This window comes from Scatophagus argus, chromosome 10 (genome assembly GCF_020382885.2).
Source record: "Scatophagus argus isolate fScaArg1 chromosome 10, fScaArg1.pri, whole genome shotgun sequence".
NCBI classification, from domain to species: domain Eukaryota; kingdom Metazoa; phylum Chordata; class Actinopteri; family Scatophagidae; genus Scatophagus; species Scatophagus argus.
In genome coordinates, this window is record NC_058502.1 from 23985254 (window position 1) to 24001993 (window position 16740).

Below are 16740 nucleotides of genomic sequence, written 5' to 3' on the forward strand. Positions count from 1 at the left end.
CACTGAGGTCAAATCACTGAAATAAGGAGAAGGGGGAACGGGGATCCTCCTAATTGTTCCACAGTTATGGAATCAAATAGCACTCAAAGTAAATTTCATTCATAACACCAGGTAGTTGCCTACTGTAGGCCTATTTCAAATTCCATACACTCTTGTTTATCATCTGTGGGTTGTGCGAAGGCCAATAATACAGCCTTACTATTCAAAGATGAGACTATCTGTACACCACCAATGTATTGGTTTAGTCTTGACCCCTGCTGTCCGTCACGTCAGAGGGCATTGGCATCAGCGTAACCTGTTGATTCCCGAGGCGACTCCGATTCAGGTAATAAACATAATGGACAGAAAAAGGCCAAAGCTATTAGGTGCTTATTTCAGAAAGAAAAGGAAAGAAGAAGAGGAGAAACGGTCCAAAAACAAAGGTATGTAGCTAATGTTCCCTCTGTAGCGTACGACTGTAATTACGTTATGAAAAGGGGCTAACGTTAACTGTTTAGCGGTCATTAGCTTGTTTGCTGTTTTGTGCGCTAGTTATAGTTAACCTGAACATTATCTGAGTTAACATACATACATACCAATAACTGTGTCTACACTTAAGCTATCAGCACCTTTGCTGTCATTGCTTTGTGACCATTTGGTTATCGCTGCATACTGTATTTGGCCGTCGGGATTTTCCGTGCAGTAAGCTAGCCTTAAAAAGACGGACGTTGCCCACATTTCGCCCATTATTTTCTGTCTCAGTATAACGTTAATAGAATTCGGGCAATGAAGCATTTCTCCCCGTTGGTTAATCTGGAGGTTAATAGCATGTAATAGGCGTAATAACATTAAGAGATAGCTAATGTATTTAAGTGTGCCGTTCATGCATGTTTACAGTGATGCACTTTTCCAGCAACACTGCTAAAATATTTTGGAGCGCCTCCTGCCCAGGATGAGTCTCCAGCAATAGAGGCCTCATCTGGAGCAGAGGATCAGGTGATCCCATCCACCTCTACGGCTGCTATGGCTTCTATGGCATCTCCTGCCATGTCTCAGGAAGGCCATGAAGAGTTTGCTGCTGCTTCTCCTCAGCAGGAGCCTATAGGTGGGCGGTATTTTGCTGTCATTTGTGTGTGTGTGTGTGTGTGTGTGTGAAGATAGAAGTAGCAGTGTGTTTTATCTGTGAATTTTACCTGCCTGTACACATTTTTTCCTGTTAGTTGTGATTAATCCAGTTTTGCTATTTCTTAAAACCATGTTTTGTTCCACTGCTGTGTGCTTTGAATAATGTGCCAAATCAAATGTGCTGTTCTGCAGAAATGCCTGAACCCCCACAAAGTTCAACTTTCACTGGGGAAGAGCCTCTTTCAACAGACCCTGCAGACTGGCCATCACCTCTGACAGACAGCATAAGGACCGAGGGCCAAGTTAGGTGGCATCAGATTTCTTTTTTCCTAATGGGAGATGTCACCAGAAGGGTCTGGTTTTAGTTCTGTGTGTGTGAAAGATTTGTGTATTTTGACTTGTATTTTTATTGTTGTTATTTATATTCAATTATCCGTATTTCTTTGGCGTGCTTTTCTATGCTTGCGATATGAAATGTGTATTTTCTTTCAATTCAATTCAATTCAGCTTTATTTATAAAGCACTTTAAAAACAATATATATCTTGCATATATTTATGGTTGTGCACTTTAAATTGGTTGTTTAATGTTTAGTTTGTTTTACTGTATTTCTATCTTAATAAAGTTTATACATATACTTTTCACCCGATGTTCTCTTTAGGTTGGTGGGGGCGTGAGCCAGTTCGGGGGGCACCACAGGGGCTGTTTGCCCAGGGCGCCATTCAGGCTAGGACCGCCACTGTCTGCAGAGCATCTACCACAGCAGGCCGAAGGTACAGGAGTGTGAAGTGCAGGACCACCAGACTCTGGAACTCCATCTTTCCCTCCGCCATCAGACTACTCAACAGCTGACAGGAGTCTGTAACAATGGACTGTACCCTTGCATATACTAACTGCTTAGATCCAGCAACATAGCAACTGCACCTTACTATTCAATAATTGCACATGTACCATGCTGTTTACCTCCTGACAGTTTTTGCACAATTACTCATTCTGCTGAATTTTGCACAACGGCGGACACAGCACACATGCACTTTTCTAACTCCAATTGCATATTTTGTTAAATTACTTTAAATTATTCTATTATTTTAGTATTCCTTAACTTTTAACGGCATTCAGTGTGGACAGTGTGGAAGTAAGATTTTCATTGTTTCCTTATTGTGCATATGATAAAAAACGCTTTGAATCTTGACCTGCATCTGGCCCTCTGATGAACCCAGTGTCTACTGTCAACATCTGCCTATGCCAATCTTCTATGTAGTGCTAGTATAATTAACTTAAACAACATATCATCTAAAAAAAATAAAATAATATATATATATATATATATATATATATATATATATATACACACATACACATATATACACACACACATATATATATATATATATATATACACACACACACACATATATATATATATATATATATATATACACACACACATATATATATATATATATAATACATAGTTTTTCAGCATTCTAATAAAAACATGTTTGTCCATTGTAATGTATGATGTTTACTGCATGCATGTTTCTCTCTCTCTCTCTTTCATCTTCTCTGTCCTGTCTACCTCTTCTTCCCCTCCTTTTACCCAGCCAACTATCAGCAGGGTGGTTTTCCCTTGTGAGCTGGGTCCTGCTCAAGGTTTCTTCCTGTTGAAAGGGATTTTTTTTCTTGCCACTGTCTGCTTGCTTGGGGGTTCAGGCTCTGGGTTTCTGGAAAGCACCCAGAGAGAATTTTGATTGTAAAAGGTGCTATATAAATAAAATTGAATTGAACTGAATTGAATTGAATTGAATTGCATTCTCTACCACTCTCTCTCTCCAACAACTCAACTTGATTACAAACAGGATCAGCCTTGAAAAAAAATATCATAGTCAAAAAAATCGTTACATCCAACATGCTGGTTCAATTCCTGCGGACATATGTAACATGAATGTATATACAAAAATTGTTCTTCAAAAACCTGGTAAAATTTAGAAAATATAATTTTTAGAACTTTAATTACTTATATTCTATCAGGCAAGCACTTGCAGGTCAAAGCACTGGTAGTCCATCTCTTTTTACTTTTCCATGACTAGTTAAAAAATGCTCCTGTCTTTAATAGAAAAACAAAAAAAAAAAGGTTTCAGTTAGTGAGTATAAAATATATGTTTTGAATCTTGACATATAAAAAGCTTCACAGTACTGCTAATGACTGGATTATTAATGAACACAGAAATGTAATCCCCCAACATCTCCTTACTTGGGTTTGCATCATAGCTCTCTCAACACATCGGGAGCTTCCTTTTTCCAATTTGGTCCTGAGGCAAAGTGCTGTGACTTCTATACTCCAGAATTTAGGCTGAGACAGAATACACTGCAGAAAAACATGGGAGAGACAAAAAGTAAGAACACATTAGAATAAATTTAGTCTTTAAATTTGAAATGTAAAGCAAATCATTATGGGTGTCTATAATTTGTTACATTTTGAGTATTTGACCATCATAGTTGGTTTGCTTTTACGACACCGGAGTATAGTCAAGGCTGTTACATTAAAGGCATGAAGGCAAAAATCAAGAGATGCAGACACTGCACCAAAACAAGCAATATGATACAGATCTGATACTTCCACATGCAAAAGTGACAGCATGTCTCTATGAAAAGAACAAAAGCTAAAAACATCAAAATGAATAGTATACATCTCAAATCTAACATATATAAAATTCTGATTTTATATAAAACAATTATCACAAATAATAATACGTGGAAAAGTAGAAAAATGAATATCAGTAACATATTACATTAACCCTCTGGAGTCATTGTCCGTTTGACTATTTTTGATTTTACCTTTAAATTTCAGCTTAAAAATGATTTACCTTGCCTTGCCTATAAATTGTAAATCTCAAAAAATGATGTACAAATTTAGCAAACAAAAAGTTGTTTACAACTGTTTACCTTAAAATGCAGTAAATGCCTCAGGCAATTTTTTGTACAGCTATTTACAACTATTTACAATACAATCAGGTGTCATAATAAAATGCACCGCACATTATTTATAAAACCTAAAACTTACTTATGTTATTTATAAAACTCGCACCAAACACGCAGCAAACGTGACGACAATGTTCGGGAAAAAGCATTGCATATACAGTTTACCATAAAGGTTTCACTTGACATATTACAAAATTTAAAAAGTTGTACATAGACTGAAATACCCACTTTTGACACAAATTAAAACAGAGACTCATCGAGGCTGCGTCTTGCAGCTACGTCATCTTAAATTGTTTCACACTTTTAATGTGAAACATCTATGCAGGAAGCACTGAGTCTTACTTACATTAGCAGCTGCAATTGAACTTTGATGTTCTGTCACAGAAGATAGCCTCATTCAAAATTCCAGTGACATGTATCTACACTAATAACTAAAAATACAGCCTTTGTATAGTGTATCTCTTAACAGTATGCCATGTGGTTTCCTGTTTGAGCAGCTGAACAGTGGGGCAACAAACAGATCCACCACCACTGAAAAACTACAAACTACTGGTTGCTACTGCTTGTTCTTAACAGAAATATGTATCTCAGTCCTGCAACCTGTTTAGGTGTCGATTCAGTCAGAATCCAGAAAGTTCTGTTTATTTTACGGTTTCTCAGAAAAAAATTCAAACTGCTGAAAATCCATCATGGGGAATATTTGTGGCCAAAGGAGCTTTTTGTGTATGAAATGAGGGGCCTAGGCTTTCACAAAAATGTATTTCTGAAAAAAAAATGCTTTATTACCATTACGAATTATCACTATCTGAAACCTGGGACTCACATTTCTTGGATAGCCTTTACACATCATTTCCAGTCACTGGGTCAGGTTTCATATGTTAATAGCTACCTTCATATATACCTTCAATAGATACCTTCAAGTAAGCAAACTGACAGACACAGAATAGGACCCTTCCCCTTACAGTTTTGAACCCTTAAAATCTGGTATACATTTAAAGTACAAGAAAATCTATACTATACAAAAGACTGGTTGCAGCTGGCAGCTGAGGTGGCATCAAAGTAGACTGGTTACCCATTCAGAAAACTTACACTATATGCACAAACTCTTTTTTTAAAAAAAACTTTGCCACCATCTATAAAAAGAAAACCTGCACCCTGCTTGCTATACTATACAGAAAAAAACTACAAATACTGCAAATCTCTGCTGGTGATAGTGACAGAGCGATGAAGACAGGCCAGACATATGACAACCATCTAACCAGCCTGCAGATTCTTGGGTCTACATGTAGACTGAGAAGATGCCTGCTCACAGATCCAGCGGCTGCCTGCAGCTTTCCCATTCCATACAATGATAATAGAGTATACACTTTCGATTGTTCAAACTGGGCTCACTGTTGACCAGATGGATGAAAACACAGAAAATGTTTTTTTTCAGTTGGATAATACTATTGGCTGAAATTCTATAATTTCCAAGCCTGTTCCACACAGGTACATTCTGAATGTGTACTGAATGAACAATGTCCAGTTCTTTTTTTAATAAAATCAATAGGTAAGATCCTACAGTGTTTTTACAACTTAATTTACTGCCAAATTTACACCATCAAGTTCTGGCTATGAATTCCCAAGGAGATTTTGTAAAGGGTGCTTCATAAAGGGCTTGACAGCACTTTGATCATTTGTTCAATGTTACAAATTACCTTCTACTTGCATCAGACGAGAGGCTGGTATCTGTACTTGCACTGTAAGAGTTTAATGACTGTCCATCATACCATATGACAAAGACTGGAACTTTTTTGGCATAGAATGAACTGCATTAAGCTGTTTCAAGTCCTATTTATAGATCTCAGTTTGTACATACGAATGATGAATCCTCCATGCATGCCAAAGTTAGTCGCAGTTCCACAAGGTCCTGTGCATATTATTAGAAAACACACTGCCATATCTTAAAGGCATAAAAACCTTGATAACCTGCAATTTTCTGCTATTAAACTAACAAAACAGAAGTTACTGTGCCGAGCCCTAAACATCTTGGAAGACAATGTAATATAATAAAATATAAAAATCTTAAAGTTAACACAAATAACACAGACACTCTGGACAGCATTTATGTTGGCCTCCATCACACCGCAAGGAATCTGGGAGTTAACTTTGATCACAATATGTCCTTTAGGGTTGGATATTATTAAAAATTAAGAACAAAATCAACAGAGTTGCTTTGTATTCCCAAATGTACTGTATATAAATTGACTCCCATTAGCTTCCATTGTGAAGGGTTTTGGAGTTGTTTTGGGCTTGGACCACCAGCGGTAGATAGAGGAGTGGGTTGACTCACTGTGTTTTGAGGTTATGAATTCAATCTTACCATCTGATCTCACATCAGAGAACTCTGGACTCTGGCAATACAAATCTCACTCAAAATATAACAAAATACTATGCATTATTACACACTAAACTATCCAGCATTGAAGAAGAATTAAAGGTGCACCAATTGCAATTTTCTTGGCTTTCCCCTTTGCAAGTGTGACCTGCTGACACAGATTTTTGCCAATTCAGATTTTCTTTCTAAAAACTGTAATTAACAGCATATACAAAAAAAATTCCACCTTTCTTCAATGCAAAATTTCACTTTAATAATAAAAGCAATTCTTAACTTTTCCAATTTCCTCTCAAAATAAAGTAACTGGAAAGAACCACAAAGAATAATTAACTGAAAATGAGCTGTTTTTTTTGGGGTTTTTTTAAGTAAAAATTTTATTTTAGCCTATTTATTAAAAGCAGGTGCAACAGATTTATATAACAAAACAAATTCACTAGGTCTGAGGTAATTTATCAGATTTCTGAAGCCTCATTTTAATCCTTTCTCTGCTTAGTTTCTGGACTGTGTGTGTGAGCAGGAGGTATTTTCCACTGAAGTCAAGCCAGCCCCCACTTCAAAAACACAGTCAAGCTAGTCCCCACAATGTCCATATGCTAGGGTAATAGTGAGTTAGAACTGATTTCACAACAAAACAGACAACTAAACAAAGTTACATTCATTCATTAAATTAACCTGTCTTCACTCAGTCACTCAGTCATAGATGATTATATTAATATGAACAAATGTAAAAAATGTAAACAAATATGAATATGAATCATAAATATTAGATGAAATAACCCCTTCACTTTGCAAACAGTAATGAAACAGCACATGGGAGCTCTGCTTGGTCTTAAGAAGTCGTACCATTTATTTACTGACTGACTGTTAATTGTACTGGACATACACAGACAACTCAAACTTGTGGCTAACTCTGCATACAATTCTGCTTCAATAAACATGTTATCGCTCGCCTCTCGCTTTCGCTTCACCTCTCATTCCTTACACATTCACAGACCTATAGCTCTTTATCTTAAAGTAGACATCCTACTCTGGTAACACTGTAGGGTCGTGAATTCTATAATTAATGGGCCAATAGCACTAGAATGGGGCTTAATGCAAAGCCCAAGGCTATGTCGTTCCGATGGGCGAACGACGATGAATGCAAAAAAGAGAGAGGAAAAAAAACTAAAAATCGCGAAACATTGCTCTCTTTGTCACCCTCTAGCTCTGCCATAGTTTCACCTAGAGACGGAGGGTTGGGGCTAAATTTTCTCCAATACATTTGTGTTTCAATTTTTTTGGCTTTCGAGCTGGAGCAGTTAAAGTTTTATGAAGATTTTGGAGTGACGAAAAAATTTTCCCGCCAAGCCGTGATGGTGTCACTTTCAGCTTCTGAAAAACAGCTGAAAAAACCTGAATAACTTTCATCTGTGGCCGCAGTATGTATCGCACACGCACAAATTATACATCAAAACATAGGGATTTTCGTCCCGGGTAAGATGGCGTGCCACTCTCACTAGTCCTGTGCATTATGTATAGTCTTCAGTTTTTTTGCACTACTCGTGCACTAGTAGAAGCAATTTGGTTATTGGCAAAAGAGTCAATGATTATGGGAAATAATCATTAAAGCAAAATCAGTGTATGCTTCATACACATAAAAATCGGGGCAACACCCTGTCACCAAGGACCAATAGCCAAATTAATTAACAGGAAATAACAGTCTCTTAACATTAAGAAGGATGAATCCGAGCACTAACTGTCATGAATCCAGTTGTTATTACAAGTACATTCACAATAACCACAGACAATGACAGGTTAAACTGTAACAGGATTTATTAACCACCAACAACCATCCATAGATAAGTATCACTTTGTAATAAACACTATTATAATCTAAGTTTTATCAACACACATTAACTATACATATATACACACACACATATATATATATATATATATATATATATATATATATATATATATATATATATATATGTATATATATATATATATATATATATATATACATATATATATATATATATATATATATATATATATATATATGTATATATATATATATATATATATATATATATATATATATATATATATATGTATATATATAAAATACCCGCTGAGAAATCAACTCTGGTAAATGGCAGCTCTGTAGTCAGAAACGCGACCACAGTCAAATGCATTCCTGGGGCCAGAGCGGACAAAGTTTAATCTTATGTAAAACTGCTGGCTAAGGATAAGCATAAATACAGTAAAACAGTAATACATGTCGGTGGTAATGACACCCGAATGCGCCAGTCGGAGGTCACTAAAATTAATGTTGAATCAGTGAGCATGTTTGCAAAAACTATGTCGGAACTCCGTAGTTTTCTCTGGACCCCGATCTAATCTGACCAGTGATGACATGTATAGCCGCATGTCATCATTCAATCGCTGGCTGTCGAGGTGGTGTCCAACAAATAATGTGGGCTTTGTAGATAATTGGCAGACGTTTTGGGAAAGCCCTGGTCTCATTAGGAGAGACGGAATTCACCCCACTTTGGATGGAGCAGCTCTCATATCTAGAAATCTGACTCAGTTTCTTATTAAACCAAAACCCTGACAACCCTGAGTTGAGACCAGGAAGCAGAGTTGCAGTCCTACACGCCTCTCTGCACTCCCATTACAGCTACCCCCCCAATATCCCATAGAGACTGTGTCTGTCCCCCGACCACTTAAATTAATTAAATCAAATACAAAAAGAGGAGTTATACACAATAATCTTACAAAGATTATTAAATTATTAATTATTATTATTATTATTACCAACACCTGCACAGCTACAACAGATAGGAGAATTAAATGTGGACTGTTAAATGTTAGACCTCTCTCATCTAAAGCTGTACTAGTAAATGAGTTAATATTGGACTATAATATAGATTTATTTTGTTTAACTGAAACCTGGCTTCGGCCAGAAGAATATGTCAGCTTGAATGAATCCACTCCCACCAGTCACATTAATACTCACATTCTCCGGCCGATGAGGTGGAGTTGCAGCCATTTTTGACCCAAACCTATCATTCAATCCAAAGCCCAAAGTCAGCTACCATTCAATCGAAAGCCTTATTCTTAGTCTCTCACGCTCTACCTGGAAAATAGTACAACCAATTTTTTTGTAATTGTTGTAGTGGACCGCGCTAATGGCGATTTCAACATCCACATGGATGATAGCAATGACAGCCTTTGAGCAACATTTATCTCTCCATTAGGTTCAATCGGCTTCTGTCGGTGCGCACATAAACCCACTCACTGTTTCAGTCACACTCTTGACCTTGTTCTGACATATGGCATTGAAGTAGAACATTTAATAGTTTTTGAACAAAATCCCCTTCTATCTGACCATTGTTTAATAACTTTTGAATTTGTACTATTTGACTTCATACCACCAAGTAAAAACTCCTACACTAGATACCTGCCTGATAGTGCTGTGGTTAAATTTAAAGAAGCAGTTCTATTGTCATTGACTTCAGTATCATATCCCGATATTAGTGAACATTACAACAATCCCGCTCCTCCTGTTCCTCCTTGCACAAAGGTGGAGGTAGAGATCCTGCTGCTGGGTTGTTGCCCTCCTACGGCCTCCTCCACGTCTCCTGATGTACTGGCCTGTCTCCTGGTAGCGCCTCCATGCTCTGGACACTATGCTGACAGACACAGCAAACCTTCTTGCCACAGCTCGCATTGATGTGCCATCCTGGATGAGCTGCACTACCTGAGCCACTTGTGTGGGTTGTAGACTCCGTCTCATGCTACCACTAGAGTGAAAGCACCGCCAGCATTCAAAAGTGACCAACACTTCAGCCAGAAAGCATAGGAACTGAGAAGTGGTCTGTGGTCACCACCTGCCGAACCACTATTTTATTGGGGGTGTCTTGCTCATTGCCTATAATTTCCACCTGTTGTCTATTCCATTTGCACAACAGCATGTGAAATTGATTGTAAATCAGCGTTGCTTCCTAAGTGGACAGTTTGATTTCACAGAAGTGTGACTGACTTGGAGTTACATTGTGTTGTTTCCCTTTATTTGTTCCCTTTATTTTTTTGAGCAGTGTAGTATTATTACTGCTGCTATGCATCTCTGCTGGTGTGCTCCTTCTCTCACGCCCCACCCCCCTCTCCCTCTCTCTCCTTGTCTGTCTGTCTCTCTCTCTCTCTCTCTCTCTAAACCCAATTGGTCAAGGCAAATGGCCGCCCATCTCGAGCCAGGGTCTGCTCCGAGGTTTCTGCCTTCTAAAAGGCAGTTTTTCCTCGCCGCTGTCGCCAAGTGCTTGCTCAAGGGAGAATGTTGGGCTCTCTGTATAACAATTTAATTAAAGAGTTTGGTCTAGACCTGCTCTAATTGGAAAGTGCTCTGAGATAACTTTTGTTGTGAATTGGCGCTATAAACTGAATTGAATTGAACTGAAATGAAGCCAACTAGCTAAACAGGTAGTTTCACCTTGAATTAAGCAGTCTTGATATAATGCTGTTGATTGATTTCAGTATTCAACACAGTCATTCCCCAGAAGCTGGAGTGGAATTTGAGCACCCTGGTACTGAACACATCTCGCTTTTATAAGTTGATCCTATACCTTCTTCCTGACAGTATGCATCAAAAAATTATCTCTGTAGCCACCACACTCAGCATCACCATCATCTTCATCTTTTGTTCACCCTAATAAACCATGACTGCTCCACCAAATATGACTCCAACCACAATACTGCAGACAACACAACATGGAGTCTCAACAGTAACAACAGTGAGACAGCCAAAATGGAGTGGCAGGCACCCTTGTTTCAAGAAATCAGTCTAATCTTACAGTGTCACAAAGAGAGATGACACCTGATTTTATGAAGGCCCAAAATTCTCACCACTGTATTCCCAATGGCTCCTCCTTGGAGCAAATCATCAGCAATCATTGGTGATGACGTCAGGTGGATACAGAACTGCACATCCCTAACAAGGCACAAAAGCATTTCCACTGCCTGCAAGTCCCTATAGAAGAAGGTGAAGTCAGCTGAGTCAATCGTTGTGACTTCTCTCTCCTCCATCAATGACTTTTTATACATCTGCGCAAGCTCCTAAAGAGCCAGCAACTGCTTCTCCTCCCAGGCTGTCAGACTGCCCAACACCCAGCTGCATTCTAGCTCAAGACAAGGACCAAAGACCCATGGAACCCCTTTGTCCTTTATACATATTGGACAAAGGGGTTATATTGGAATTTATATTTGGAATGCTATGTGCAATTCAATTTTTTTACTTATTTATACTGTTCCACTCTGGCGCACTGATGCTGCTATTTTTTTACAATCGTGGATCAGCGGTTAGGGTGTCGGACCCGTAACCGGTGGATCGCTGGTTCGATTCCCCGTCCCGGTGTCCATGGCTGAGGTACCCTTGAGCAAGGTACCTAACCCCCACTGCTCCCCGGGCGCTGCACGTGGTCGCCCACTGCCCCGGGTTTGCTGTGTGTGTGTGCACGTCACTTGGGTGGGTTAAATGCAGAGCACAAATTTCGTTGGAGTGAGTTCCCTCCAATGACAAAATATGTCACTTTCATCTTTCATCTTTCACTTTAAAACTAATATCTATCACAGTGAGTATGTAGATGCGTTTCTGTATCACTTCTGGGGCTGAACTGCAAATTTTGTTGTACAAGTTGTGCAATGATAATAAATCTTTCTGATTCAATGTTGTCCTGCACTTGGGACCAAGAGAAACATCCTGCATACAGGATGGATGGATGACAAAGACTCTCTTATCTCTGTTAAAACTGGTTGATTCTCACTGCCAGTGATGTGAACTCTAGTGAACTCTATGTGGACTTGAAAAGAAAAAAAAAACACTCACTGTAAATTTTAGTAAAATATACAACATGATGTCCAGTGAAAAGCACACAACAAATACTGACCGTGCATATCCCTGAGGGCTTGCGGTTCAACTTTCAGTCAACTAATGCCTTCGGAAACCTCCATTTATAGCTTAACCTTCTGAAATGTTGAAAACTAAGCAAAAAAAGCGAACGCAAATTTCACTTTGGCTTTAAGGACATCCTCTCCTGCTACTTTACTCAGGTACCATGGAGTTACAGGTTGTTTTGCTGGAGTGCAAATTCATTCTGAACTTGTAGCTTGGGGGGAACAAATTTTTTACAATGAACCAAAGCTGGGAAAAGGATTCGACCAAAGATAGTAGGTAATGATCAATTAATGATTAATTAATCAATGATTAATTGATGTTTCACTGGCACTTAAGAAATTGACATGCAGTTTTAAGCTCATCATGAACTGTTTTTGCTTCAGGTTTAGGACAGTCAACATAAATTTTTGGTTCTTTTTTTCTCCCTTGTCTACAGGTTTCATGCAGTTCTCCATTAAATGAGTTATTTCTTAAGTTATGCAGAATGTTTTTTGTTTGGGTATTGCTGTACACCCCTTTTTCCTAACAAAAAGGTTAACAACACCTCCACTATTAGAAAAGGTATTATTCAAAGTCAGCCAAAAAAGATTTTAATTCAGATCGGGTGAGTCCACACATTTAGAAAATCACATAAAACTGTATCATTATGGACAGAAATTAGACACTCCAACAGACACATTATCAATGCTAGGCTGAATATGGGAAGCAACCCAAACACCTGTAACTATAATATTATATTATAAATGACAAAAAAAAGACTTACAGATGTGAAGGCCAGGAGTTCCTCTTCAGTTATTTTGTGAACAGGGTTTTTCTTCTGGAAGTCAGTGCTGCAAGACAACACTCTAGGTCAAAAGCATATAAAAGGTAAAAAGTATATAGATTATGAAAACGTGAAAGGCTATAGGCTTTAGGAAGAGACCATACATTGAGAAGATATATTGCTGCTTCGAAAGCCAACATCTATGATAACAAAGAAGCAACTTCTAGTCCAATGTTCCAACATCTGCAAATGGCAACGAGAGACTGATCAGGACCACAACAATGCTACAGCAAGGGGGTGCCAGGATGACAGGTCAGGGGGAGAGAAATCATCATTCCCACACTCTGAGATTGGCACCAAGCTCAAGTAACGGACAAAGAGTCCCTCAACACAAAGGTAGCTGACCTGAGGAGGAAGATGATGGCAAAGCTGGGGACTTGGCACCCCTGTCACCTATTACCACAAAGTACCTTCTGAAAATTTACTAGAAAATGTGACTGTAGCACTACAGACTATCCCTACTAGGTCGACTACTGAGATCAATGAGCTGATGTACACCACAGCAACAGTAATCCTTGAGATGCTTGGCCACAAGGTTAACACAGTAAGAAACAAGAAGCACTATCACCCATTGAAGAGGAGGCTGGAGGCCAAGATCAAGGCAAAACACAGAGAGGTCAGCCAGCTCTCAGAGTCACATAACAGCACGATGATGAAAGGGCTACCAATGAATAAGTCTACACTGGAGGTGTTGGAGAAAGCCAAACCAAGACTCACAGCTCTGACTGTTAACCTGAAGAGATAAACACAAGAAGCAGAAGCTAGGAGAATAAACAGTATGTTCTCCACCAAACCATCCAAAATGTACAGGCAGGCCAATAACATGAGAATAGATCCACCCAGGGCTGAGACTGAACAGTACTGGAAGAACATATGGGAGAACACATAACATTAGTTGGTCGGGAATACTGCATGTGCAATGTCTGTAAAAACAAGAATTTCCCTCCAGGGATTAATAAAGGAATTCTGATTCTGATTCTGATTCTGATTAATGCATTAATGCTTGAGTAGAGGAGCTTAAGTTGGGGCAACTGGACTTCAGTTTTTTCTTTTCAGTCTTCTTCTTCAGTTCTGATTAACTGGTCAGGAGTCCCAGGTATAAACCTACCGGCCAGATGGCGGTAGCCCGGCCAAGTCAACATGTGACTGCCAGGGGGTTAAATGGGTCTGTTACGGAAATTTCATTTCTGCCTGTAGTGAGTTAAGCAAAGGAAAACACAACAAATCCGGAAGATAGCATGAACCAAATGTTTTGATCTCTATAGAGAGGAGACAACGCACAGAACCACATGGCAGCAAGCAGTTCAGAATTGTGCCCCCACTGGTTGAAGACTTCATGCCATTTTATACTTTCTGATGTGCCTCTGGTTCTTTGTTTGGAGCTTCAAAGACATTCCTTCACAGGTTGAAGGAAAAACAGACAGGATGCAATAACTGTCACATCTGCCATGTCTGATAAAGAGTGTCAGACATGGAGAGGTAGACAGCACCAGGCCCTGATATGATCCACGCCAACTGGCTAAAGAAGCTAACTACACTCCATGAGCACCTAGCAGCACAAACAAACCAGCTGCTGATGGATGGGACTTACCCAGAGAGGCTAACCCAAGTAAGGACACTCCTCATAATGAAGGATCCTCAAAAGGGGGCAATTACATCCTGCCAGTCAGCAGAGAAGAAGAACAGGGGAAGCCGAGGACTAGTGAGTGTTAGAGCCACTGGATGAAACAACAAAGATCCAGGAATATATCAGGAAGATGTTCCCAAGAAATGAACTGCAAAGTGAATAAATCTGGCAATGACGTTAAGGAGGAGGTAGAGGAACCACTGTGGAAGGACAAGCCCTTGTATGGCATGTACCGCAGACAGAATAAAGAAGTGGTTGCTTATAAAGAAATCCTACCAATGGCTCGAGAATGGACTGAAGCACAGCACAGAAGCAATTGGACTTCAATTTAAAAGCAAAAACGTTTCACTTCTCATCCAAAAGGCTTTTTCAGTTCTACCAAACTTTATGAGAATTGGTCCTGTTGATGTTGTGTATTCATACACCTTAGCTTTTACTGCAGACTATTAGCTATACACCCGTAAACATGAAGTTATAATTTGCATAATAAGCTTGCATCTCTATTGTCACCCCCAATAAATTGAAAAGTAGACGAGATTCTACAAATTCACCTACATACAGATATACAGACCGAAAGACAGACCTCTTTTTTGGACTTAAAAATTCAGACTCAGAGATAAAAATGTATTTCAGAACTTAGGATCTAGATCAACTTATTTAACAGTGTGGTAAAGGATCAGTGCTGAGCTCTTGGGTAGAGGACTTACCAGAAGCCCAGGATAACAGCCTGCTCCTCAGCACGAAGGTCAGGCAGCTGATAGTGATCTGGTTCCACTAAACTGATCTTATCCAGCACAGTGTCATCACCCAGACTGTAGTCCTGCAGGGAACCACATATGGAGTCAGATGTGTTCACACATCCTACAGCCATAAAACATGGCACATGAAAACTGCTAAATGACATTAATTGAAACATTGTATGTGTTTTTAAATTTGATTGGATTTGGATTAAAGTGTACTTAATTTTGAGAGATTGTGTGCAGCCAAGGAAAACTGCAACTGCAGAATATGCACTACATCAACACAACACTACATCTCTCACACATCTTGAAAATGGTGATGTTAGCGGACTAATATTTCATTTAACCTTTATTGATAAGCTCTGTGGGGAAAAGAGAAAAAAAGTTATCAGACTTTAAAAGCCTGTGATGCCATTTAGATCATTAGGTTATTGCTACGTATAGTTGTTATGGTTTCCCAATAACATGTAACAACACTGGACTAAACTGGTGGAATGGATGGAAATTGTATGTTGACACTATGTCTCTAAAAACAAAGACTATCATCACCTGAATTTGTCTATTACAATAAGTATGGAGCATTAGACACAGACAGTAACTTTTTCCATATTCAACTACTTCAATATATGGAAAGTCATTTTTCAAAAAGCATGACCAATGAAACACCAGTTTTGCTTTGTAAAATGAATAAAAATAGATTCTGCCCTGTCTGGCGCATGTTCTTGCAGTAACAACAATGCTCTGAGTCTCCAACCAACCATGAATTTTGTGTACCTGATACCTCTATTGGGTGAATAATTGCAGTAAACTAGATGTTAAGGATTTGGAATGAAAGGTACAGTGAACTTTCTTGGATGTAAAGTGTCGTGCTTACATATATGCTGACATACAAAAAACTTCTGCAATTTAGATTCAAAGTATTAGCATTTGATTCATCAAAATGGTCTGAACTTTAGGGGTGAATGATGTATAACAGTCACATGTTTCTCCTTTATTGCCAAACATATCATGGTGGACTTCTGTATTTAATTAGATTAACACAAGTATGCCAAGTCCAGACTTATTACTTAATATCTTATTCTCAATGTTTCCTTGTACCCATTCTAGATTAACAGAAGGAAATTTCCTTGTGTGCTTTTTGAGAAATATAGATA

The 16740-nt window shown here is 38.6% G+C and overlaps 1 protein-coding gene and 1 long non-coding RNA gene across 2 annotated transcripts in view; one reads left to right on the forward strand and one right to left on the reverse strand.

Moving 5' to 3' along the window:
- The window catches only part of ttc27 (tetratricopeptide repeat domain 27), a 103986-nt gene that overhangs the window by 57696 nt on the left and 29550 nt on the right, over nucleotides 1-16740 (reverse strand). The window contains exons 8-10 of the mRNA XM_046400976.1: nucleotides 15554-15666; nucleotides 13160-13226; nucleotides 3357-3470 (exon numbers count right to left, since the gene is read on the reverse strand). Coding sequence (XP_046256932.1) covers nucleotides 3357-3470; nucleotides 13160-13226; nucleotides 15554-15666 — 294 coding nt within the window. The remainder of the gene's footprint in view (nucleotides 1-3356; nucleotides 3471-13159; nucleotides 13227-15553; nucleotides 15667-16740) is intronic.
- Nucleotides 365-1322, forward strand: LOC124065538. Its single transcript, XR_006844442.1, has 3 exons — nucleotides 365-422; nucleotides 877-1084; nucleotides 1297-1322. It is a non-coding gene; the product is annotated as an uncharacterized LOC124065538 (long non-coding RNA).